General features: G+C 43.7%; 2 protein-coding genes across 6 annotated transcripts in view; one reads left to right on the forward strand and one right to left on the reverse strand.

Moving 5' to 3' along the window:
• Positions 1-10,867, forward strand: part of ELP1 (elongator acetyltransferase complex subunit 1) — a 53,589-nt gene extending 42,722 nt beyond the window's left edge. For both annotated transcript variants that reach the window (XM_084835010.1, XM_084835011.1), the window contains 9 exons: positions 741-802; positions 2,472-2,534; positions 2,655-2,715; positions 3,343-3,456; positions 4,098-4,209; positions 5,486-5,613; positions 6,507-6,661; positions 7,653-7,731; positions 8,297-10,867. In XM_084835010.1, the coding sequence (XP_084691136.1) occupies positions 741-802; positions 2,472-2,534; positions 2,655-2,715; positions 3,343-3,456; positions 4,098-4,209; positions 5,486-5,613; positions 6,507-6,661; positions 7,653-7,731; positions 8,297-8,364 (842 nt within the window). In that variant the 3' untranslated portion in view covers positions 8,365-10,867. The remainder of the gene's footprint in view (positions 1-740; positions 803-2,471; positions 2,535-2,654; positions 2,716-3,342; positions 3,457-4,097; positions 4,210-5,485; positions 5,614-6,506; positions 6,662-7,652; positions 7,732-8,296) is intronic.
• APTX (aprataxin) lies at positions 1,050-26,502 on the reverse strand. 4 transcript variants are annotated; one of them, XM_084835016.1, is made up of 10 exons: positions 26,430-26,494; positions 24,274-24,407; positions 22,860-22,906; positions 15,808-16,131; positions 14,592-14,651; positions 14,245-14,471; positions 13,907-14,010; positions 11,929-13,216; positions 9,898-10,023; positions 1,050-2,982 (listed from the first exon to the last, which is right to left on the reverse strand). In XM_084835016.1, the coding sequence occupies exons 2-8, from the start codon at positions 24,401-24,403 to the stop codon at positions 13,041-13,043; spliced, it is 1,068 nt and encodes a 355-aa protein (XP_084691142.1). In that variant the 5' UTR covers positions 24,404-24,407; positions 26,430-26,494; the 3' UTR covers positions 1,050-2,982; positions 9,898-10,023; positions 11,929-13,040. The 4 variants fall into 4 exon arrangements, with proteins under 4 accessions (XP_084691142.1, XP_084691140.1, XP_084691139.1 ...); XM_084835014.1 differs by lacking the exon at positions 1,050-2,982 and adding an exon at positions 16,719-16,868 and having other exon boundaries at positions 7,560-10,023; positions 26,472-26,502; XM_084835013.1 differs by lacking the exons at positions 1,050-2,982; positions 9,898-10,023 and adding an exon at positions 16,719-16,868 and having other exon boundaries at positions 11,597-13,216.
• Positions 26,503-26,706: the final 204 nt, after the last annotated feature.

Raw genomic sequence — 26,706 nt, forward strand, 5'->3', positions numbered from 1 at the left:
CCCCTCTTTTTCCCCACGATCCCCACTGTGGATTGAATGTGGGACCTCCTGGTTCATTTGCTACTTTTACCCAGGGGTGGGGTGGGAACACGATAGCCTAAGGGCCATTCTCTGCCTCACTCTGGTTAGAAGCCTGGGGCAAATAACAACTGAACAGGCCCTCTGAACCCAAATGGAGTTTTTGAGCGAGGGTAGTCAAAAATAGGACTTCAGTACCCTGCACAGCCCCCCCCCCCCCACCTTCCTTCTCCTTTTGGCCCAACTATACTCAGTGTCCATGACTTTTCCTCCCCTTCTGTGTGTGCCATTCCACATCCTTGCCAGTCCTTCTCCTCCTCCCCTGCTTGAATTCCTTGAAGCCTACATAGTGAAACCAAGAATTGATTTATGTAAATTAAATCAACGGAGTGATTTTATTTGCATGATTCTGTGCAAAGAGAGTGTGGTTGCCATGGTGCCAAATTTATATGCTCTGACAGGGAGGACATGCAGCCCCAATTGCAGTTCATATCGGGGTGCATTTTTTGTTATTTTACCAGGCACTGGGAAAAATGAATGAAATCACCCATGGTTAACTTGATCTTACCTCAGGACTGGCTTCTTAATTTTGGGGGGAGTGGGGACTCATGTCTACAGTGGAAAACAGATCCCACAATATATTAAAGAGATACTTCATCAGATGGAGGAAGGTTTCTTTTTTCTTTTCCTGTTGAAACACTGAATGCTGTCTCTTCTTTCAGGGAGGTTTATTGAAAAAAGGAAGTATGTTGATGCAGCAATTCTCCTGGAACAATATGCTAAGGTATAACTCCGATTTCCTTCCCTCCCACCCTGTTCTGCTGCTTCTCACCCAAAGTCCCATCTTGGAGCTTTCTACCCCTGCATCTCTCCTTGCGTTGTCTGCCTGGGTTCTAAAGGAAGAAGTGGCCAGCCCATAAGCTGCATCTTACCTTCAGCAACCAAACTGCAATCGAAGTATGCAAGAAACTTTCCTACAGTCCCATTTTTCTTTACATTGTAACACCAAAAGGACATTCCACACTTTGGGTGCTTCCAGATGAGGCTTTTATTGCGCAATCGCCCTGCCTCGTTCTCAGATTTTTATGGAGGTCTACACTATAGTTTTGTTTCCCATTTGTAATCCTCCCATGTTTTCCACTGCTTCTTCCATCTTTTTTCTTAGCACAGAAAATCTGTTCAGGAGGGAAAGACACAATAGCTGCACAATGCCTCTTGACTGGTAGTGCTAGGAGCCGTCTGTCTGGAAGCACCCTTTGTTGTATTTTCTCATTTGGATTTTGTATAAAACGCTCTGGCTGTGTCCGAGTCCAGGCTTCATACTGGTGAAGCCCCAACTGCTAGATGGCACAACTCTACTATGGGACCTGCCCATTCATGAGAAGGTATCGGTTTCTGTTGGCAAGACTCCATTTCCAGACCCTGGTCCAGCTGAAGAGTAGAGTGACAACTGAAAATATAAAACTTGGCCATCCTTGCTGTAAAGATTTAACTGGCTCAATGGAAATTAGGTGGACGTTTCAAAGGACTGGAAAAGGTGCTGGAATGGGATAAAACACCAGGCTGGTTCATGCATGCACATATATAGCTTGATATCTTGTCATTTCATAGTGCTCAGCTGGATGTGATCAACGCCCTTGAACAGCACTGTGGCTGATGTGACATTAAAAGATACAGGCATTCTGGCTGCATGGTTAGGTCTCATAGGTTATTCACATCATGCAAGCAATTGCTTGATGTTGTAGTCACCAGGGGACTAACAGGGATGTTAATCCCCTGATGGGCATGGGGTCCTGCCCTTAGGATGAGGTCCTGACCAGACTGACCCTTTAGTTTCATTTATTTGTTAGTTTTTCCTGACTTCGTTTATGCCACGCCCTTCAACCGTTTTCCATGGTGGCTTACAAAAAAGTTGAAATTACAATAAAACAAATTAAACAGGGACATTAAATGACTGTGATATAAAAGAGCAATGTTAACACTTTTTCTGTGGTGGTGGAATGGGCACGAATGACCTCTCACTTCACATACCCAGGCATCCATAAGGTAGCATGCGATGGGCATATTCATATGGTTGTTTCCCTTCAAAATGGGGAGGGGGACGATTGTACCAATGGCCCTGTGCATGAGTCACCTGAAGCCCTCATGTCCTCATGCCCATTACCATGTGTGCATGGAGCTGGCTCCATCCCCCAATAGGGATTGATGTGTGTGAACATCTGCCTTTAGACTTAAGCACTATTTTTAGTGGAAAGGCAGGATATAAATTAAGCAATACATAAATAAACACACCTTATGGATGTCAGGTAGTGTTCTCACTATCGACCAGTACTAGCAGTGTTACTAGTCAAATGGACCTTTTCCAGAACCTCCCTTCCCTATTGTGGGGGAGCAGGAGTGATATTTGATTCGTTAGCAGAACAACAGTGAATGCTTTATTTCCCCTCTTCCAGGATTATGAAGAGGCTGTTCTGCTCCTCCTGGAAGGAACTGCTTGGGACGAAGCCTTGAGATTAGTAAGATCCTTAAAACCATTGAGCCTTTTCCATTATCTACCTGTTGGAAAGAGTTTGTGTTTGCCACTTGATAACAGTGTTGCTGTAGATTTTCTTGTCCATATCTTTTCCCTCCTCCAGATCTACAAATATAATAGGACTGATATTCTAGAGACCAACTTCAGACCATCTCTCCTAGAAGGTAAGGTTCCTTAACCTGCTGAGAGCTGGTGGATGCATGCTCTTGGATGTATGGGTCCAATGGAGTTCCAGGGGATGTTGCAAGTTCAGGGTCCTGTGGGAAAATGCTACAGGTCTGGGATTAGCACATGTGCGAGGATATTGGTATACTTTACCTCAGTGTGCAGAATAGCGTGTGTTACCGTTGGTCCTGGATTGTACCACTTCAGACCGCAGGGGGGAATTATGTGCTTGAATGATTCCCCTATGAATCTGTCCTGATTCTGTCCTGTGAACAGAAAGTTGGACATCAAAGAGGCGGCTAGAATTCTGCTTCCAACCTGCAAGGGTTGTTGGGTTGGTTGGTGTGCATGTGTCTGTTGACATTAGGAAGAATTCCACTTGACCACCTATATCAGCCCTCCCCAACCTGGTGCGGTCCAGAGGTGTTGAACATGGCTGGCAGGGGGATGTTGGGAGTTGTAGTCCAACACCTCTGGATGGCACCAGGTTGGGGAAGGCTGATCTTATATGGTGCCATTTTCCTGATCTTGGGTTTTTAAAATCTTCCTTTGCTTACCCAAAGTTTTGAATATGCTTGCTTCACTTTCACTGTATAACACCTTTCCCACTATTATCACCTCTGTAGTCCAAAAAAACCATTTGGTGTTCTTGGAGAGTCAGAAAGCAGCATTTTCTCGCCATCGTAAGCGCCTCTCTGTGGTCCGAGAGCTGAAGCAGCGGGCCCAAAGTGAGCTGCTAGGTATGCACTGGAACTGAATCATGTTTCATGCCACTAACTAGTACAGAGTTCCTGGTCAAAGCACTGCTTTGAGATAGAATGGAAACCTAGGCTGTTGATTAGACAAATTAATGGAATATAAGATTCTCAATGGCTGCTAATCACAGTGGCTATTTGCTCACCCCTAGGTTCGCAGGCAGTATGTTTCTGTATGCTGGGAACAAATGACAGGGGAGAAGCTATTGACTTCACGCTCTCTTTGCGAAGTTCCCATAGGCATCAGGCTAGCCAAACAGGATGCTGGACTAGATAGGCCTATGGTCTGATCCTGCAGGGCTGCTTTTACTTCTTATGCACTTGAGCCTGGAAGACCAAGGTTCAAAGTGCAACCCTGAGATCAGGCCAACTTCATCTTGGGTTTATATTGCAGCCCACTTGCTTAGCAAGTCCCTTTTCCCCCTTCACTTTGGTCCTCTATTTGGTAGACTGGAACAGCAATAATTAGCTACCTGGCAGGGTATTTTTGAATGAGAGAGGATTGTCAAGCACTGTACCCACTAGAAGTGTTATAGAAGCATGGTTATAGGGTGGAAATGATTTCAGAGGACGAGCTGGGAACTTTTCTTTCTTTCTTCTACTGATTTAAGTGATTGCCTTTGCAGATTTCGACAGACCAAATTGCCCAGAATCAGACCTCTTTTCTGATACCAGCAGCATGGTTACGGCTAGCGACACAAGTTCCAAATACACTCACAGTAACTCAAGAATATCTGCGTATGTATTTGTCTTTACATTAGTTTTTCACCAGCCTGGCTGCTGTTCTTGTCTCAAGTAGGGGAAGCTTTGCACAGACTGTCCTCCATATATGAAGGCTCTGCCTGGTTCTCTCTTGCAGATTCTTTTTTCTTGATGATCTGCCTTAGGGTGTTGATAACCAGGCAGGCCACAAAGCCCTTTCTCTTGGCCCACAACATGTCTGTAATATTTTAATCCAAATGTTTGCTCAGTTTCACCTGTAAGGAAAATAGTTTTCAGAAGAGTATGAGAGAATGTGAAACACTCCGTATTTTAATACGACATCTTCTTTTTGGAGTTTGTATGTCCTTAATTATGCCCAAACACATTCACTCCATAAGCATGAAGCTCTTACTGCTAAGCGGTGCTGAGTTTATCATACAGAGTCTGACCGTATATGGAGGGGTCAAGTAGTGTGGCTAAACAGCATGCTTCCAGCCCCCAGACAGGTGGTGCTCAAGAAAACACAGAAGATGGGGAGGTGATCTTTGCTCCCTTTTAGACAGATGGAAGCGGAGTTTCTGTTAATGATGCTCCTGCCTTCAATTGAACCCAGTTCAGTTTTTAAAGGTGGGGAAAATATAGAACTCTGTACTGGGGTGACCCTCGGCAGGTGTTTATGAAAATAGATGACAGTGAAGTATTAAGGGGGACAGATGAATAGCTGCAAGAAGTTCAGAGTGCTAGTTCTCATGGAGGTAGTAAACATCTGTCTGTATGACTTCAGACTGCAGGTGGGTTCATGTTGTGGAATGCTTCTCCTTACCAAATACTACTACTACTAGTACTAAATATTATTTGTAGTATTATTATTGTAAAATGCTTAGAGAAATTTATTTTATGAGGTGTTTCATAATGTAAGAAATAAAAATAATAAAGTAATCTAAAACCAAACTTGCAGCACATAGAAAACTAGCATGTTAGGAGAAAAGGTTCTAGCTTCTTCCTAATATGCTAGTTTTGTACATGCAAGCAGGGGTGGGGGTTTGGTATGAAAGAGCATTCCATCATGTGAAATCCCACCTGCAGTCTGAAGTGGTTCAGCCCAGACAAGGTTTACCACCTCAGTGGGAACAAGGCTTAAGTGGGCCAACCCAAACTTTGTCTGCGTGCACCAAAAGCACTGACAACACGACCAGACACTACTAAACCTGCTGTTTCACTTTTGCTTTCCCTCTTATCACCTTCCCCCCCATCCCTGGCTACAATAGCTTTGTTGTTGTGTATATGCTACATGGTGTTTCATCTTTTGTAGACGTTCCTCAAAAAACCGTCGCAAAGCGGAGCGCAAGAAACACAGCCTAAAGGAAGGGAGCCCCCTAGAGGATGTCGCACTCCTGGAAGTTTTAGGGGAAATAGTTCGGAGTATTGACAGTCTGAAAGGTTGGTCATGGAGGCTTTCCAAGCTTTTTGATGTAGTCTGAAGGAAGGTGTGAACTCCCAAAGAGCAAAGGCTAATAATCCTCTCCAGAGAGAGATTCTAAGAGGTGAGGTGCAGTGGTCTTGTGCTAACAGGGATTTGACTTCAAGGCTGCCTTCGTTACTGGATGGACCTAAATGGTAAACCCACATATCCAAAAATTACTCAAAACATAGTTTGGTAGGTAGAAAAATTCTTAAATGCCCAAGTGTTGAAGTCAACTTTCATCACACTATTAGAGAATTCTGATTTTACATTACTCTTAAGAAGTCAGGTTAAGTGTAAAAACCCAACACAGGCTAGCTCTGTAATGTAAGAATCCTGAATGCTGAGGAGACAAATGTTCTCTCTGCCATTGTTCTAAATATCCCCTGATGGGGATATTAAAACAATGATGATACTCACTTTGGGGGCTCCCCCCCCCGCCCCGGTTTGCCTTCATCATTAGACAGCAGTCAGGCCTGTAGCCAAAAGATTTGGGGTAGAGTGGCCCAAGGGTAAACTGTAAGTCAATTTAAAGTGACAAAAACCTGAAGTTTCCTCCCTTACAACTCAATAAGCAAAATACTTATGTTTTAGAATAAAGGAAAGTGCCACATTCTGGGAAGGGGGCCGAAATGTCCCTGGAGAGACTAGATCCTGCAGACACCCCCATGGCTATTTGTTCTGAGAGCTGAGATCATGATACTGAGAAGGGAGTGGTACTCATTGCTCCTATGCCAAGGGAGAGGAGAGTCTTGTGTTATTTTCAGGTTGGGACTGGAGGGCAAAATAAAGAGGTTTGTGTTTTACCCCCTCACACGTAACGGATTGCATTTTAAACCTACAATTATTGCTGGGGGTCTTTATTCCTAAGGTGAGGTACACAGCCTTTTAAAGTATCTAGTCCTCTTTGGCTATGATGGACAAGCCCAGAAGTTGCAGCACAGCTTTGCGGAGACCCTTCAATTGATGGAGCCCTCCCTTCTTGAAATCTGGAGCCCAGACCTGCGGCAGACCCCAGCTAACCCAGTAAGAAAAAAATTCCAAACTCTGTCCTGCCTTGACTTACAGTACAGAGCCTAAGCACTGCTGGTGCCCTTGCCGGCACACTAAAAGTCAACCTACACATCGACCTGATTCACATGACACGTGGGTTGATTTACCCTTTAAATAACCTATGGCTTGTTTTAGGGTTATTTGAGGATTGTCTAACCCTCAGATAGCCCCTGCTGCCTGGGTTTGCATGAAATGACAAGCCATGGCAATTCAGGCACCTGAGGGCATGATGCAACAACGGTGCTTGTGTGCGCTCGGCATGATGCAACAGCCCCCTTGGATGTAGTTTGGCCCTGAGTTGGGGGTAAATACTGGAGCTACTATGATCATTATTTTGATGGCATTTTGAAAGAAGCATATATGCGATGCCTCAGCATGAGGGTTTATCCATGGGTAGCCACCACCAGAGCTATGCCTTATAGCCTGGTGAATAGGAAACCTGATTTAATCCCAGTGGCTTACTAGCTCCTTATTACACATTTGCACCAGCAACATCTTTAAAGAGAGTGCCAGTTCTCTGCAATGTCTAAAGCAGGGGTGGAGAACCTATGGCTCTCCAGACGGTGTTGGACTCCAACACCCATCAGGGCTGACCACTGGGAATGCTGGTTGGGCTGATGGGAGTTGGGAGTCCAACAACAGGTTCCCCACCCCTCATCTAAAGAGATCTGCTGTTGCCTAGGAAGGGCTCCCTGCCAGCAGCTCTATTTGTGAGTAAGTACAAATTGGGGTGTGGTGGGGGTGGGTAGAAGATAGGGGAGCAAAAAAAAATTGTTTCCCTTTTGGATTGCCAGGGAATATCTCAGCATCTTTCATCCTATGAAAATAGGTGCCTTCTAATGGAATTGTTGTAAGAAGGGCAAGAAGCACAGCAGGACTCAAGCTTAGCTTTATTTCAGCTCAAATGCTGTAGCTTCTTTGTTATACATAGACAAACATTTTCTTTTGCCAATTCCAATTTTAGATCCTGGGTCCCAATTCAACTGCTAATAGCATAACTGCTGCTTACAATCAACAGAAAGTGACCACTCCTGTAGTACAAGGTGAGAAAGAGAAATTACACAATGCACAAATCAGATGATACTGTGATGGCATCCAGTGTTTAATTTCTGTAAACAGAGATGCTGGAACATAAGCTTGGCTAGGCACCCATCCCTCTAATCCTAAATGGTATTGAGGGAGACACACTCCCTAGTTGAGTGCTGGCATTCAGAACTCCAGGTTCTGGAACTGATCCCTAATGAGCTGTGGCTTGGATTAAATTCTGGTTATATCTAATCTGGTTACCATGAAGCATACCATTTAGCAAAGTTCGGAAAACTAGATCTGCTGATTCAGGCAGCAATGGTATGAAAATTAGGAATGCCTGCTTTTTTAGGTTAGTTTTCGTAGATTTAGATCTCTCTCCAGTAGCAGATAGAGCAGTAGGAACTACTTTATTTAACACTGTCAAGTTTTCATATTCTTTTTTAACCCCTACTGTTAGTAATTGAATCTTTATTCGGTCTCTGTATTTTCCATATTATATATAAGATGTGGTGCGATATCTTCTGCTGTTGACTGCAAACTGAATTATTAGGATTATTTCTTGTATCTTTCCCCTCCCAGATCCTGAGTTCTTTATACCTCCGAAGCTCAACAAAAACATCCAATGGAAGTTGCACCTTCTCCAATAATCCAGACTCCACATCTGTTGATGGACTGAGAATCTGTATTTAAGAAAATATTTCTTCTCACTTTGAAATGTGTGCCCTCCCCATGTCTTGCAATTAACTGATCGTGTGTCCTGAAGCAACAAGGAACAGGCAGGCCAAAACCAAAGCAGACCAGTCTTGCTATTGATGTCTGAGTATGGCCTTCCTTACTGCCTTCTTTTCCCCCCAGTATTGCCTGGATAACCAGAAAAAGCTTGTAAGCATATACACTGCAATTCAAACTAGCAACTTCAGTTATTTTTAAACTTTTTACATGGTGTTGCCTAAAAGCCCCCGCTTTATCTCCTCGGTCCCTATTTTGCCAGTTGATAACAAATTAACTTTTAAAACTTTAAAGTAGCACTACTAAGTTAATACCGCTTCGGTTTTCTAGCTACCTTTTTCTTTGTGGGCACACAACTCAAACTAATACTGGGCATCCATTACCCTGTGTGGTGAAAGGAAGACGTCCACTGAATTGGATATGGTTTGATTTGGTTTTTAATTCTATCAAGGACTCAATTCTCAACAAAGTACAGATAAACTTCAAACCCAGTATCAACTGAGTATGATTATGGATTTTCAGACATTAACTCTGAAATGCCATGCTTAGACAAAATGAGTGTTGATGGAAGCTTTCTCAAAATCAAGGGGAAGGGGGGGGTTTGTTTTAATTTTTTCTCTGGATCTAGTTTTGTTGTTCCTCATGAAAAAACTCTTAATATCTGATAATTTTCATTTCTTTAGAAAAGTGGCATAAGGTTAGCTGTGCATTGCTACATTTCTCTTATAAAGTGAATACTCTCACCTCATTCCTATGCAGAAATATTTAATTGATTTAGCCTAATAAGATCTGCTTCATATATTTCCTCTGTTTAGCCCCATTACTATTTGGCATGCAAGGCATAAATATTCAGCAAAAAAACCCCAAGAATCTTATGGCACCTTAAAGGCTAACAAATTTATTATGGCATATGCTTCCATGGCTAGAGTCCATGAAAGTTTATGCCATAATAAATTTGTTCATCTTTAGGGTGCCAAAAGTCTAATTTTTGCTGCAATAAATTAACAAAACTACCCCTCTGGAAATACCCTGAATCTTTGTTCTCTTCTGCTTCAGGTTCTTTTACAAGATAAAAGTGCAGCCTGAGCCTATGCCTATTTACTGGGAACCAAGTCCCAGTGACTTCAGTGAGATGAACAGGAAAAGTGGCATCATATGTGGCTGATCCTATATACCATAGCATCAGATAACATGCCACAGCTGTAGAAAAAACAAGTTCTCCCATGTATATCTAATAGAAATAAATAAAAGTCAGAAACACCTTGGTGAAATAAAAGGTGTGGCCAAGGTGTCTGCTAGCTGAGGAATTTCATCCTTCAGCCCATTTGATGCTCATTGTTTTAATTGTCTCTGAGCAGGATTCTTCAGGTAGGGTACACATCACCAACTTCTGAATGTGTTAGACTTATTTGGTCCATGTTTGTCTTCTTAAAATTGGCGCCTAAACTTACCACCTGCAAGACATTAACCATCAAGTTCTTCTTGGGAAAGCTATACAACAGCCTGATCCTCTGCATATTTAGTCAGAAGTCAGTTCCACTGGTCCCAATCCAAGTAAAGTTAGTTATGACCACGTCCTAAAAGAGCCAATGAAAGCAGTTAAGGCCCACTGCTTTCAATGGGAACTAGATTCACAACTAAATTGAGCAAGCTAGCCATCTACCCCCAAGTTTTTCTGGATTAAACTGATTATCTGAATCCTTTCCAGTTTGGTTTCTGACCCAGTTGTGGGACTGAAATTTCTCTGGTTGATGATCTAAGCCAGGAACTAAACTGGGGCAATATGTAACTGTTGGTTCTGCTGCACTTCTTAGCACCCCTTCACATTATTAACCATCGTGTCCTGGACTGCCTATCTGTCACAAGTCTTTGGGCATCCACGTTATGGTGATTTTGGCCCTTCCTGAAAGGGTACATTTCAGAAGGCAGTATCACCATGGCCACTGGATTATGGTGGCCTGCAAGGTTGTATCTTATCCCTAACACTGTTCAGTTTGAATCGGCTGGGGGAGGTTCGGAATTTAGTACCAACAATATGATGGTGATACTCCAGTCCCTCACCTCTTTTTTCAACGGAGGCTACGGAGATTCTAAACTGGTGCCCAAGATCAATGAAGGTCTGGATGAGGGCTAACTGAAACTTAATTCCAACAAAACAGAAGTGCTTCTGGCCAGTAAGAATGTGAATTAGGGAATCTGGCTTTAGCCTTCTGTAGACAGGGTTACATTCCCCTTGAAAAATTAAGTTCACAGTTTGGGATCACAGCTTCACCCAGCTTTGCTACCGGATGTTAAGGTGGCAGCTGTGGGCAGACGAGCTTTTGCTCAGTTTAGGCTGGTGTGCCAACTCCAACCTTTTCCTAGATAAGGCGGAGCCAGTCATGGTGACACATGAACCCCTGTAACATGCTCTATATGGGACTTCCTTGGAAAAACACGCAGAAAGCTCCGCCAGTTAGAATGCTGCAGCCAGGCTGCTGCGTGTGGCTGGTCCCTTGGAGCATGTGGTGCATTTGTTGATTCAACTGTACCGGCTACTTCTGTATTTCCAAGTTTAATTCCAAGTGCTTGTCATTACCTTTAAAATCTTAAATGGTTTAGGACTAGGATACCTAAATGGCTCCCTACCCCCAATATAACCTCACCCGCCCTCCGAGGTCAACTGTGGAGGCTCTTTTATGCTTCCTACCGCTGAGCGGTATAAGGATGTATAAGAAAGGCTTCTTCACGGTGGCACCCAGCTCATAGAACTCCTTGCTCCCAGAAAGTCAACTTATCTGCTCACTCCCCTCTGCTCAGTTATTGTTTCATTGGGATTGTCATTTTCTTTATGGGTTGTTTTACCTTGGTGCTTCCAGATAGAGGGCTCCTAGGTCTACCAATCAAGAGACATTTTATAGCTCCTCAGTATTTTGCTCCTCAATGCGTGGGGGGGGGGCGGGGCGGGGCGGGGCAGGGAGACAAAAGAAGCCATGCAAAAACACAGGTTACAAAGTGGAAGACTTCAAAGTGGAAGATGATGATGTCTGACTGAACCCCCCTGTAAAATTCCATGAATGTGACAGGGTGACTTCACAATAAAAGCCTTGTTGGGAAGCAACCCTTGCCTATTTCAGTCTTGTACTTTTAAATTTTGTTTTGATCCATTTTAATTGTTAGCCACTGTATTTCCTAGACGCAGGACAGATCATTATTAATAAATAAATAAATAAAACCTTTATGGAAGTCATGAATTTTGTGAGGAATACTCCCAAGTGAGCGTGTCCATAGGACTGCAGCTTAACAATACAATCCTAAGCACATCTACTCAAGGAATAAGCCCTACTGAGTTCAGTGGGGCTTGCTCCTAGTAAAGTGTGCACAAGATTGCTGCTTAAGTGATAGCAATAATCAGAAGAGAGATTTACAAATGTGTTTTAGATACTGAATTATTTCATTTTTACCAAAATGAAGTGGATGAAGGGAGTAGATAAACTCTCAACTTACCTCATAGGGTTGTTGTAAGGATAAAATGTGGTGGGGGGATATAAACAATAATAATGCTTAAAAGGCTTTGCTTCAGATTTGTTGTTGTTCAGTCGTTAAGTCGTGTCCGACTCTTCGTGACCCCATGGACCATAGCACGCCAGGCTTTCCTGTCCTCTGCTCTCTTCCAGAGTGTGCTCAACTTTATATTCATTGCATCGGTGATGCTATCTAGCCATCTCATCCTCTGCCGTCCCCTTCTCCTTTTGCCTTCCATCTTTCCCAGCATCAGGGTCTTTTCCAGGGAGTTTTCTCTTCGCATTAGGTGGCCAAAATATTTGAGCTTCAGCTTCAGTATCTGTCCTTCCAATGAGCAGTCAGGGTTGATTTCCTTTAGGATTGACTGAGTTGACCTCCTTGCAGTCCAGGGGACTCGTAAGATACCACACTGCAATATATTTTGCATCTACCCCCACCCCCAGTAAAATGGGTGCAGGGTTCAAGATTGTATTCAAACTTCAAACAAAATCTTGAAGCCAGATATCATACTGATTTGCCTGAAATTGGTGCACAAGTAGAGCTGGGGTTTGAAACTGAGATATAGAAGGGTGTCTCAAATATATACAGCAAATTTCACTCTATAGTTTCAATCTGAGAGTCAGATCTCATTACATTATATTTTGCTTTTTTCCTCTCCCCTACCCTGCTCTGAAAATAGGTGCAAGGCTTCAAACGTGAAATATAGAATGATGCCCTGACAGTGTACACCAAATTTCATTCCAGCATCTCTGTGGTCAACAAAAAGAGAATGCCAATGGGTGAATTAAGCCACAGGGCCCCACTCTGGCTGGTCAACTAATTATAAATGCCTTATTTACAACAGAGCACATAGGTGTGCCATGGATGAGGGCTGAACTGCAAAAGGTCAGGTACAGCCCACTGTTTTAAGAGGCTTGCCTACACACCACATCTTTCCTATGCATAACAGCCATCTGAAAAAAAACCCATCAGCAATTTTACACACAACTCATAATTTGTGCATTTAATAAGACAACTTAGTACGGTCTGCATACTGTAACTGAACTGGAATTCAGTTAACTGAATAATCAATAAAATTGTAGTGAGTGGATTAGGGCAGAGATTCCCCAAACCATTTTGGCCAATGTTCCTTAAGGTGTTCCTTTAACTGAGGGATGGTTGGTTGCTGCCGTTTGCACACATGACACTTCAAAGGCAGCTTCAGGAGTTGGGGTGTGCTCTTGTCTACAGTCACTCTTCCTTTCTTCTTTACCATCGCAATCACATCTGAATGGGGAGGAGGAGGGGGCAGGGAGACATAATGTATCTGAGATTACAGGTTCTGCCACATCCATATTGTTAAGGTTATGAAACAAATGCCAATTGGGTTTAGCTGCCCAGACTTTATACCAGCACATGGAGGAACAGTTCTGCTCCTTGTGCATGAAAATAAAACTAAGTGAACTCCTCTTATACAGTGCTTATACTTATCACAAACAGCTGCCACTAGCAACGTGCCTGGGAATGATAGGAGCTGTACTTCAATATGTCTGGAAGGCTCGATTGGGGAAAGCTGCTCTAGGGACATAGCCGCCCTACAAACGTTAACTGTCTTGGCTTCTCCCAAAGAAACCCTGGAGCTTCCCCAGCCTTACCATCACATGGTCCTTTCCCCCAGTTCAGCTGTGTTCTAGTATTGGAGCAGGACTGGGAGAAAAGGACCTGAAGTGGGCGACTGCAGGGGTGGGTTCAGCTCACCGCATCTGCATGCCTCTTTGGATGTTAAACCGGCCCTGTGCCCATGCCCTTCCCCTTTACTTTATATGTGAATGGTGCAGTCATATGATTAAACAAGGATGCTGTCATCATGGCTAGTTTGACCCTAAGTTACAAGGAGGAAACCAAAAGTCCAGAGACAGACAAAGAGACACTCAGAAGTATATGTGATTTTTTTTTTAAGATGGCCTGAATTATTACCTTTGGAGTCAAAGAAGTATTCCGTTGTAAAAGAATTCCAGTGCTTCTTGGTCTTGAACCATTTGGAATCAAAATCCTGGCTGATGACATGAAGATGTAGGTGTCTGAGAACACCAAACAAAAAGAACAAGGATTTCTGGTATGTTACTATAGCACAATAAAAACCAAAACATTAAAGGCCTTTTCGTCTAACAAAAGGTGTCAGAGAAAGGGTGGCAGTCAGTACTCTCTCTAGCAAGCACCTGCCAATTGCTAGAATCAAACTGATAGATGCCCCCAAGGATCCCTGGTGTCCCACATAGCACAGCCTGATCATTCTGAGCACAATCATCCACTACCTCAGGCTGGGAACGGCATGGTAGCCCAGTCGGAAGCGCAAGCTGTCTTTCTCAGGGCACTGCTGGATGACCACTTCTCCAACTGCATGCATGTGTTCCAGCAGTTCAAGATGCTCCTGAGTTACTGCACTCAAGGCAGCGATTGATTCCCACGGCAACACTAACCAGTGATAGCGAGCTTTTGGGTACTTGTCCTTTATAACAACAGCCCTGTCATCCTTGTAAACCTAGCAGAGAAACAAAGAAATGAACATCTACACCACAATCTCACATTGGTTTTACAGTCATGAACCATACAGCTCCATACTCAGAGCTCCACTGATCCAAGGGAAGCGTGAGATTCGTACCTGAATATCTGGGTTTTGCATGGCAACCTTCAGACCTTGACTCCAGTGCTCCAAAGATTCCTAAAGGGCAAATGAGAGAATCTAAATTTGCATTTGGCTGAAGTCACATTGCAAGGATAGTTAAAATAATTTTAGGAGACCCTCAGGGTTCTGAATGCCTTTTGGAAGTATGCATAAGGCCAATATGTTTGCAACTCCTGGGAGGAACAGTACTAGAAATGTAGCCCGATAGTCTGGAAGCACTCAGCATTTGCCCCTGGTCATAGGAAGATAGGAACATACTGAGTCAGTCCATCGGTCCATCTAGCCCATTATTTTTCATACTGACGGGCCGCGGCTCTCCAGGGTTTCCAGCATGAATTGTTGCAGCCCTACCTGGAGATGCTTGGGATTAACCCTGGAACCTTCTGTATGCAAAGCATGTGCTCCACCACTGAGTCGCAGTCAATGAAACCAACTGTCAGCTACCTAGCAAGCTCTGTACATGCACTCCCACTATAGAAGTTAGGGATGCCTAGGGCATATTTACATTGCAAACATATCACTGTTACAGATGGTATCCAATTAGCTGCTCCTGCTGAGAGAACAGGGAGGGGGGCAATTCCTCTTCCCCTCTGCCTTCAAAATATGCTCCAGAGGGTTGAGGGACTCTCCAAAGCAAATTTGGGAGAACCACAGGGGAAGAGAGGTGGGGAAAGTCCTGTTGCTCAAACAGAAGTCATTTTGAGCAACACTGGATTTCATCCTACCCCAGTTTCACTGTTATGGCTATTCTCAAAGCATTTTGGAACTGTTTGGCAAAGGTGCTGAGAATTCTCTGTTAAAGGGAGCAAATCACTATTAAATCAATTTAAGCCTGTAATGTAGATATGCCCCTAATATTATCTCACCTACCACTGAGGGTGCTTCCAGACAAGGCTTTTTTTGTGCAATTACGCTGCAAGATTCAATTTCATAGGGGTGCCTGTGTCCCAATGATGTTGTCTGCCATTTGTAAACACCCCCCATTTTTTCCCATAGTTTCTGCCATCCTTTTTCTTGCCAGAAAAAAATCCAATAAGGAAGAAAAGATGGAATAGCTGGATGCCTTTTGACTGTTCACGCTAGGAGCCCTCTGTCGTGAAGCACCCTTAGAGTCTGTGCTAAGAACACAGCTTTGCCTACTGTATTCAGCCACCTGTGCTACAACACCAGTTGTCGCTATTTATTGGCTCACCTTTTTGCCAGAAGAGCTTTCACATGAAGAAACAGAACTACTGCCATCATTCAGCTTGTAACATGAAGCACAGCCTTGTGGGTCCATTTTTACATGTTTTCTTGACATGCTTTCCACACTGCTATTCTCAGATTCATCTTGTGGCCTTTTTTCACTTTTTGGTTCCTTTGCTTCCGGACCAACACATGCTCCCATTTCCTTCAGGAACTGCACGGTGTATGGGTACAGTTTATTGACAATGTGGAGAACTTGTCCTGGCTTCAGTTTAAGTTCCTGGTCCTTGCCAATATCCACCAGATCAATACTGGTTGGGTTGACACCTATCTGGGGAGCAAAAGAAAATGCCAGCATTGGCATCAGTCATTATACTTAGACCTAAACACCTAGAAAGCCAGCCTGCCTGGAAGGATGTTGTAGTATCTCACAACAACTCTGTGAGGTAACTTAGGCTAAGAGAGTGTGACTGACCTAAGACTTGAACCCAAGGTCTTGCTTGTCCTAGTCCGACACTCTAACCACTGTACCACACTGGCTCTCTATATTATATCTTGCTCTTCTTTTCTGTGTAGAGCAAAACAGCTCACATGGGTGTTCTAGTGCTCTCTTATTCAGTCACTGATCAGGTACACAACTTCAACAATGCTACAGCAGACAGGCTCTAAGCTGCCCTTCTCTACAACATGCTACTGTTACATGTGCAGAGATCTGCTGCAAATCAACAAAGACCTACCAGTAGATCCCAATCTACCATCAACCTACCCTGAGTTTAGAGCAAGGCTGCAATCCCATACATAATTACCTCGGAGTAAGTACCATTAAATTCAATGGGGCTTACTTATGACTAGACATGTACAGGATTATGCTGCAAGGCTTGTATAAAGAACACGGAAAATCAGAGAAATTCAGCTTACTTTGGCTGTACTTCCTGGACTTGCATGATTTAATTCTGGATGAAGACTACTATATATTAAGAGGAGGAGGAGGACTGGAATACTCTTCCGCCAAATGGGATGGGTCTCAGTAACTTGGGCAATGAGAGAAATTGTTAAGCGCCCTGTTACCTACAAAACCAATACAATATTAAGCAAACAAGCAAAATGGGCTCCAGTTGTTGCAGGTTATTTCCACTTAATCGTTGATTCTCAGTTCAAATAAAATACAAGGCTGACTTAGTTATTCAGTAGTAAAGAGATGGCCACCAACAAAAGAAAAACATATCTTCGGTTTCTTTGCAACATTGCTTCGTCACTAAACTCGCCTTGCAGTCAGAGAAAGAAGCCAAGCCTCTCTTCAACACTGCATTCATAGACTCCCTTATCAACCTTCAAAGAACCCCCTTTAGCCTGACCAAATCAAACAAAAGGGAAATTATACTAGGAGTCCTCTCTTTTTCTGCAGCTAAAAAAGAAGCCAGGCTTCCCCATGGCCTCCTTTCTTCCGGTCAAGTGGTATGTGGTCATCTTGCTACCTCAGTTGCCTAGGCAATGACCTAGCCCAGCTGAGAGAACGGCAGAGAAGTCTAAGCTGACAAAGAGGGGTGTAAGTACTCAGCAGCAGTGCAGGCATAGGTAACGCTAGCTCCTGACCTCCGAAAGCACCCCCAACCCACAGCACTTTTGGGTTTCTGAGCGTACAACTATATTATACATTCAAACCAGCATTAAATTAGTTTTACTGCCATGGCTTCCCTGAAAGAATTCTGGGAATTGTGGTTTTATGAAGGTACTGAGAATTTTTGTGTGGAGATTAACAGCACAATCCTATACGTATCTACTCAGAGGTAAGACCCACTGACTTCTATGGGCCTTTCTCCCAGGTAAGTACATATAAGATTGCAGCCTAAGGGCGCCATCCTATGGCCACTAGTCAGCAGCTAGATGGCCATAGGATAGGTCAGTTCCCTGAGAACTGACCTCCACCCCTTCCCACGCTGCCTCATAGACAGCGTGGATCAGCCCCGTGCTTTGCACTCGTAAGAGGAGCGCAGAGCAGAGAAAATAGGGTGTTCCTGGGGGCGGGGCGGGGCGGGGCAGGGAGGGCGGATGTGCCTTTCTGACACTTCCCATGTGTCACCCAGTGTCCGCCTGCCCGCCCGCCCGCTCAGACTTCCCACAGCTAGACAGCCAAAATCGGCTGTCTAGCCACGAATGCAGGGTGGCTGCTTCTGCTCTGCATTGGATAGGCGGTCGCCTCCAAGTTCGGAGGTGGCCACCTATCCCGATAGGATTGCGCCCTAAAACAGACAAAATTAAAAAAGGGCACAGGCTAGAAAAAGTATGCAGCTTGACCAAAGTTTGAGGCCTTTAGAATTGAGAAGCCTCAAGCATATGCAAAGTAAAAGCAGGCCCATTCAAAAGAGGAAGTGATAACCCTGGGAGAGACAAATCACGTATCATGTTTAAATATAAAACTATAAAAGGGAAGATACTGGGTGTAGTCACTCCAGGCACGGAGTCACTTCTGCCAGCAGAAAGCTGTAACTGGTAATGTATACACCGTGCTCTTATAAGCTGGTATGTCATGACTTCATCTCATGTTCTAACAGGTGCCATCTTCTTTCTATAACTTTCTTGAATTTATTTGCTTTTTTGTCAGTAAAACCTATAAAAGGCAGCCACAGTCAGTAGCAATCTTGTGTTTTTGTTTTCAACAACTGTGCTGTTTAATCCAAAGAATGGCTGGCAACCAAGAACCAGGTGGGGTGGGGTTATAGGACCCTTCTGAAAGAGGGCCTGAGTTTTAAGGTGGCCACAGCTGTATATGATTACTGCAATTATAAATGTAATTCATACATTAGCTGGAACCATGAAAGGACAATGATAATCCAGACCTGCTGCAGTTTGAGCAGCACAGTTGTGAAGGGGTGTGTGAGAATATTATAGGTAGAGGGGAAATTGTATGAAAAAGAGAATTTCTGCCCAACACAGTTCTCTTGGGACTGTGCTGTGAATTTCTGCCCATAAAAGAGTGGGAGTGTGCAGAATAATAAGTGGAGAGTTGCAGACAGTGTATAGATCAATAACTGTACTGAGATCTAGCAATACTTCTCTGGCCAAGGAATGGGAAAAGCCTAAATATAAGACAGCCTGACCACTTCCACTAAAACTGGCTGTAAGTATCTAGAACCAGGCCCTGTGCTCAGGAACTGTCTGAGAGTCTAGCAAGTTAGTGGTGGGGCAGGAGAGGAGCAGACAAGGAAAGTCGTAGAAACCTCAGTCTGCCTAGAACTGAGGCTCAGTAGTAAGACTGTGCCAGGCTGAGCACAGGCTAAATCACTGCAAGATATTGATCGATCAATTGATTGTTTTGATTTGATTTGTACCCTGCCTTTCTACCAAGAAAAATGATACAATCACAAATAAAACTTGACTAAAGCAATAATAAAAACTAATACATTCATTCATTCATTACATGCATATCCCGCCTTTTTCCTCCTTAAGGAACCCAAGGCGGCATACATAATCCTCCTCCTCCTCCTCCTCCATTTTATCCTCACAACAACAACCCTGTGAGGTAGGTTGGGCTGAGAGTCTGTGACTGGCCCAAAGTCACCCAGTGAGCTTCCATGGCCGAGTGGGGACTAGAACCTGGATCTCCCGGCTCTCAGTCCAACATTCTAGCCACTACACCACACTGGCTACATTAAAACACAATTAAGAACACAACAGAATAAAACCTGCAACCAAACCAGTAGCCAAAGTCCTGCTTGAATAAAAAGGTCTTTGCTTCCCAGTGGAAGGACAGCAGAGAGGAAGTGAACCTAGCCTCCCTCAGCAGGGAGTTCCACAGCCTGGGAGCAGCCACTGAGAAGGCCCTCTCTCATGTTGCCACTAAAAACAGCTCTGAAAGTGGCAGTCTGGAAAGAAGGGCCTCTCCTGAAGATGTTAAGACTCAGGCAGGCTCGTATGGGAGAAGGTGGTCTATAGGGCTTCATAGGTCATAACCTGCCCTTTGAATTCTGCCTGGAAACAGACTGGTAGCCAGTGAAGCTGTTGTAACAAGGGAGTTACATGCTCCCTGTAACCAGCCCCAGTCAACTGTCTGGCCACAGCATTTGGGACCAGCTGAAGTTTCTGAACAGTGTTTGAAGGCAGCCCTGCATAGAGCGATTTACAGTAATTCAAACGGGATGTAATAAGGCATGTGCAACTGTGGCCAGATCAGACATCTTTAGGAAAGGGCGCACTAGCCTCAGCTGTACAAACGCACTCCTGGGCACCACTGAAAATGTCCAAGGCTGAGTACAGGAGTATATCCAACTGCAAGCCTGAGTCTTCAGGGGGAGTGTAAACCCATCTAGCATAGGCTGAATCCCTATTAAACAACCCCTGATGAACTGGGCATGTCATGAGAACTGGGCCATTGAGTGGGCTCAGCAAAAGACCATGAAAATCCGAGAGAGAGAGAATAGTTTTCCAGCCGTAGCAAAGTGCCCATTCAGTCTGAGGGTCAAGTTCCATACAGGTGGGTGTGTGGCTTAATTTGATTTGGAGAACTGGGCAAGCCCTGTAGGAGCCGTTGACTCTGATTCCAAAGGAGGCGGTCAAAAGCGTGCATAAGGGTGAGAAGCAGCTACCGGATAGTCTTGAGCGAATGCAAACTTCTTAAAGCCAACTGGAACATTCAGGAAAAAGCCCCATATAATGAGACTCTCTGCTCTATTGAATGAGACTATTCTTTTTTCAAAATTTGCATTTGGAATTGGCATTGAAATTGAGAGACCAGCCTGGTTTGCATGTAACGACTAACTACAGGGTAAACAACCCATAGTTAGTTGCACTGCCTACTGCCCACTCGCCGCTTCTGCTTTGCATCCACTTTGGTCCAAACCCAGAATTCTGGGTTGCTGAGGGACAAACACCCCAGAGTTTGAACCCATGGTTTCTGTTGGGTTAAAATTCTAGGTTATTGGTCCCTCTACAACCCAGAGATCCAGGTGTGCATGTTGGATCACATAGGGCATTCCTGGGTTGCTTATGACAGTGGACGCAAGCGGAAGTGATGAGCACATGGGAGGCAGCGTGCTCGCTTGCTCTGGCACGGCCCCACCAATTCATGGGTTACACAAACTACGAATTGGCGTTACATTCAAACCAGGACACAGAGGCCTTCTGAGTCGGGATGCAAGGGAAACTCAGCAAAACAAATTGCAAGCAGAGTGAAAATACAAAGCAATGAGGATGAAGAAACAGAAACTATAAATAAAAGCAGCCAAGAAGACAATCTAGAGGAAGTGGCCCGAGCAGCTGGGAATAGCAGATAATGACTTTTTCTTCTTCCTTGGAAGATGGGGTGAAGAAAATTATTTTAATGCATTGACCTGGTTTCCATGATCACTGCAGCCCACTGTGGTTTATTTAAGTCAGATCACTGCAGCCCACCGTGGTTTATTTAAGTCATGGTGTGTTGTGGTGCCCACAGGCGCCAAGCTGCCAATTCAAGCGCCATTGTGGCTTCTTGTGTCACTCGAACCGGACGATGTGGCTTGTTGAGGTGGTTGAAAAACTATCCCACAACCCTACAAGAGGCTATGGTTCTGGGTGGTTTGTTACGCACCATAACAAGCTACCCTGACCAGGTTCAGATGACACAACAAGCTGTGCCCGGTGAGGATAATTATGTAAAGCCGTCATGCAGCCGGCGCGTACAGAGTGCTTAACAAGACTTCTTAGCCACCCTTGTATCGTGTGAGCCGGCCTGATTTATTTAGGGAACAAGACTGCTGCGTGCAACTTTCTTTGCGTAGTCAATATGAGAAAACCAAAAATATCGCTATTTGCAATTCATTGTGATTCCCCCCCCCCTTCCTGCTTTTCAAGGATGTAAACAATGGGCAGGACCCATGTGCCAGCAGGACCCACTGCTAGCATAACAGGGAGCCAGCAGTTCTAAAAGCAACCCCAAATTGAGCAGAAACGCTAGTTCTGGAATGGGGCAGGTCTGCTAGGTTTTTGTTGCGCAAGTGGTGGGTCCCAGCAGCAGTACTGGATACTGCCCACAGGGAAGGGAAGAAGTAAATCTGTGAATAATTCACCTGCCTTAACAAGACTTACATTTTCAACTTACACTTTTAGAAGTGCTTTCGGTAAAAGTTGTTTAACTTCTTCTGTTTTCAGATTTAAAAATGCTGTTTCTCACTCCCATGAAAAAGAAACAGCAAGCTTGGGGCGGGGGGGGGGGAATAGTCTCCCCTCCTTCTTTCTTTCCTTTGCTTTAAGTGTAGAGTTAATATACCGATTAACAGAATAAAAAGAAAAAATGGGAGAGCTGCACTTTGAATCTGTTTGATCCTGTGGACGTTTTAGAAAAAGAGCAACTTATAAAAGTAGTTGAAAATAACTTTTGTTGTGAAATTGTTTTTGTTTATAAGTAAATATGCCTGGAATAAAAGGCAGGGAAGCACCTTTTTATTTTAAGTATTGATCCATTTATGGAACAGCACTACTGAGTCCTGAAAGAAAATGATTAGGAAACTTTTAAAACATTATAATAACCCCTAAGCTCCTCAATATATTAATGCAACTGTATATGATTAGTGAGCTTTTCTTGAGAAAGGAAAATTGACTTTTTGTCTCAGGCCTATATCCCTACTCCAACTTTGTACATAAAGGTGGTAAAAGTAAGGCGATAACATTAAACAAGTATTAAGGATTATGATGATGATGATGATTATAACCCTCCTACCAAGCAGAAAAGTTGAATACAGAGAAAACAAATCTGCTTGGGATCACGCCTCCTAAGGAGGATGGACAAAAGAACTCTTTGATTACTATTTCTATCTTCCAAAAGAGACATGATCTGTTTGAGTTATTTTTATGAACATTTACCTTGCTAACTTTTGAGCTCCGCCAAAAAGAGCTGGTCTTCTCTTTCTTTTGCAGGATTAATGGAATACATTTATTCAAGAAATAAGTCATGACCAATGAGATGTGAAAGTGGAGAATGAGGGCAACATTTTGCAGACATGTGGTGCAGGACACACCCTACTATTCAAACTTTATAAAGTGCCAAGGGAGCACTCAGCAGTGCTATATTGAGAGAAAAGGACCTACCTGTTTAACCCTGACATATCCTTTGTTGCAGTCTGCTTTTAGTTGTACTGAAAATAAAAGTGACAGAATGATATTAGGCCCATACCCAGGCATTCTGTGGTAAAAGGGGTAGGGGGTTAGGATATACTAGACTGCAGAGAATGGGGACAGAATCAGTCAGTCCAAAAGAGCAGGCACTTGGAGACAATTGAACATTACTAAAATTAGAAAATAAGGGCCAGATGTTCACCAATTTATTCTCAAGCCAGGAAAATCAAAGTCTGCCTTGCCAGCCTAGAAAATAAATGCAGGAAGCTGTAATGGAGTCATGGCCAAATGGAACAAAATTACTGCTACAATTTAATCTTTTAATGATAACTACGATTTAATATTTTAATGATAACTATTTTTCTATCTCATACTCTCTACCTGCCCCTATTAGTTCTTATATTCTGGTGCCTGTTCCTGGCAACCCCTCCACCCCCAGCTTTCCCTGTTTTGCCTTGTCCAAACTATGTTCGTGTGCGCACACATGCTCTAGAGTTCTTCAGGTTTCAGCCTGCCCCCGCCCCCCTAGAAGTTACACATGTGTAAATACACATACACATGGACGCACAATGCACTGTTTACCATTCATCCCTCTCCGTAATTAGCCAGATAGTAAACGATGCTGAATGGGCTGCAGCTATTCTATAACAAGGACAACCAGATTTACTATGGGATTAAGCATTCTATTAAACTTAGTTGCATTTTATTTTTTTCAATCATTATGATCAGTTTACTAACACATCTTGCTTCAAAAGCCAGTACAAGACAGAATACGCTGCAGAATACGATGTACAACAAATACAGAGGAGACGTCAGCAGTCGGTAAGGGGGGAGGGGGAACCCAAGCATCTAGAGCAGGGCTGGAGAACTGGTGGTCAGTTCTCATCATTCCCAGCCAATATCAGGGGTTATGAGAATTGTACAGGGCCACAGGTTCTGGAATCCAGCTCTAGAGAACAGTTACACAAGTATCTGTACTGTCATCTGTGAATCTTGGAAAGTATGATATTATAATTACTTAGCATTTATATAGCACTTTAGAGTGTGTTTCACGTACATTATCTAGTTGTACACTGGGGATGATGGGAATTGTAATCCAACACATCTGGAGGGCACCAGGTTGGGGGAGACTGGGAATGGCTTGTCAAGTGACTTTAGCAAGAGAAGTTCGAACCAGAGCCTTCCCGATTTGTGGCTTGGTCTCTTAACTACATCATCTATCCTGGCAATCTAATTAGCATCAAAGCACTTATGCCACCATGCCAAAAAAGGACAAATCAACTTACAGCACAATCCTAAGCATCTTTACTCAGAAGGAAGGACTGCTGAGTTTAATGGGACTTAGTCCCTAATGTGCTTTGGACTGCTACCTTAATCTCCACTTTACCTTGTCTTCGTGAACACTTCTTGTCTGTTATCTCCGTTTCAGGGCCACGCCCTATCACCACCATTTCTAAGTGCGGCAGTTTAATTTGCTGACAGGTTCTGTCTTTGCTCACTAGCCAGCACACAGGCATTGTGCTCAGGGGGGAAAAAAGAAGAAATACTCAGTTTTACTAAGATAAGAATAGACTCAACTAGGAAGAATGACCCACAGGTTACACAGAAAATGTATTTTATTCCAGAGCACTGACTGAATGTGGGTTTTAGCTTAATCATTCAAATTCAACCTCTCCACCAGCAAATGGAAGAAACCGAGAACATACAGGACACAAGTACTTCTTAAGGTCAGAAATGGCATTAAGATGCAGAACATCGCTAAATATTATATTCACAAATCCTATCAAGCCTTAAAATATTTACCCAGAAATATGTCACACTGGAATTTTAAGACTTAACTGCATGTAAATTGCAAGGATCTGTAAAATTAAACTGTACAGTTCTAGATCTTGAGAGGACATGAAACAGGGGTTTGACTAAACTAATGATAAAGATTTTGTTTATATACATCTACACTTGCATATAACCCACAGAATAATCGCCTTCATCTTAACATTTACTAGCCCCAGCTTTGAAATATGCCAGTAGTTTACAACCAGCAATCCACAAATGAGTGCTGGTCTCCAACAAGAGAACTAGTTCTGCTTGAAATGAAGGAAGTTATTGTCTCATCTTCCTCCAGCAGAAAGAGGATCAGATCCTGCTTCTCTAGGGTTGCCAGCATCTCACATACATATTTAGGATTTTTTTTATTGATCATGGTCTGAGCTTGACCTCTTACTATCGGCCATGGGGTGAGGCCATGTGGATGAGTGTGTATACTCAAAGCATAACAAGCTTAAGGGTTTCTTAAATGGAACTGTTCATATGAAAGGTGGCTGTGAAAAGAGAAACTAAGCAACTGAATTCTGGCTGCAGTTCTAAATGTATTTACTAGAGAGTAAACCCCATTGACCTCAATGGGACTAACTTCTGAGTAAAAATGTTTAAGGGAGAATGTGCTGTATAATTTCTTATGGTTAACATACCTGTGGTAATCCAACAGATCGCTTATTTAACAGTGATTAGAAAACACAGATGCTGTTTTGATTTCAGACATGAGGAATTCAGAAAACCATTTTAGATTCACTTGTACATTGCTCCTCGGTTTAATTTTAACTGGGACTTGGCTCAGACTGAGGACCCCTTTTAAATACTAAATCTCAGCCCTCAAATATTTGAATTATAAGAAGGAAATGCATCTGAGCATGGGCAGATTTTATTCCCTTCCTCACTAAGTAACCACTGCCAGGCCTTGTGATTTGGAGCCAAGGACAAGGCTGAAGTTGGTTCTCAGGTCCTTCTTTGTAATTCCTGTATGTCTTACTCAGCTCAGAAATGTAGATGCAACCTGAATAACGAATGAGAGTGCATTGCACACAAATGAATTTCTGGACCAGTCAGCAGCTTTGGGGTGGGCCAAAAATTATTGGTTAAGGGGAGGCAGACCTCATTCCTTTTTCATAACTGCATTGGAAACTTGATGGATGGGGCAGCACACTGGACAGCGTGTCGTGCACAAACAGAATTCTGAGCCAGGCATCAGTGTACGACTGCTTATGGGGAGAGCCAGTCCTGGAGGTATAGCCATATGATTTGGACTGGTCCACAGTTGATTTTAGAGTGTGGGTGTGTCCGAATCCTGGTTCCTTATTTAGGCTACACCTCTGACGGCCCGATCTTGTGCATGTTTACACAGAAGTAAATTTCTCTGTACTCAATGTACAAAGGGTTGCCGCCTGAAATGAATAAGAAAATTAAAAATTAGGGCGGCTCCCAGGCAGACTTGGAACCTGCCACTTCTCTGTTTAGAAATCAGCCTTTCTTTGCATGTCTACACAGTTACTTCTAGATTAGCATGATAAAAATATGTGGCTGAAATTATAGTAAGAACACATGTTCAGCATATTTTGAACCGGGAGTGCAATTCTGCGCCCGTCATTTTTCAGCCCGTTATCCCTTCCTAACATCTACTTCTCTATTATCTCTACTATCACCCTTCCCTCCGGTCTTCGATGCATCACCCACCACCCCCAATAAATTCCAGCAACTCTTCATCCTCACCTCCTTCCTGTTACGCCTCTACTCTCGCCTGTTTCCGCTCACCTCCACGCTGCCACCACCGGCCCGCCTCGCCGAAGCTTTCTCAGCCAATAGCCGATCTCTTTGCTGCCCCGAGACCAATCAAATTCGCTCTGTCGATTCTGTACGCCCACCGTGCGCCGACTGCGGTCTTCCCAGCCTCCTAGGAAGAAGGTGGATCTCGTGCTAATTCTTGAGCTTGCTTTTGTGAGTGGGGGTGGGGACTCAAAGCAAGAATTCTAGGTAGGCATTGTGTAAG

Source organism: Heloderma suspectum, chromosome 2 (assembly GCF_057233095.1).
Source record: "Heloderma suspectum isolate Gila_16-S chromosome 2, 16-S_ref, whole genome shotgun sequence".
NCBI lineage: Eukaryota > Metazoa > Chordata > Lepidosauria > Squamata > Helodermatidae > Heloderma > Heloderma suspectum.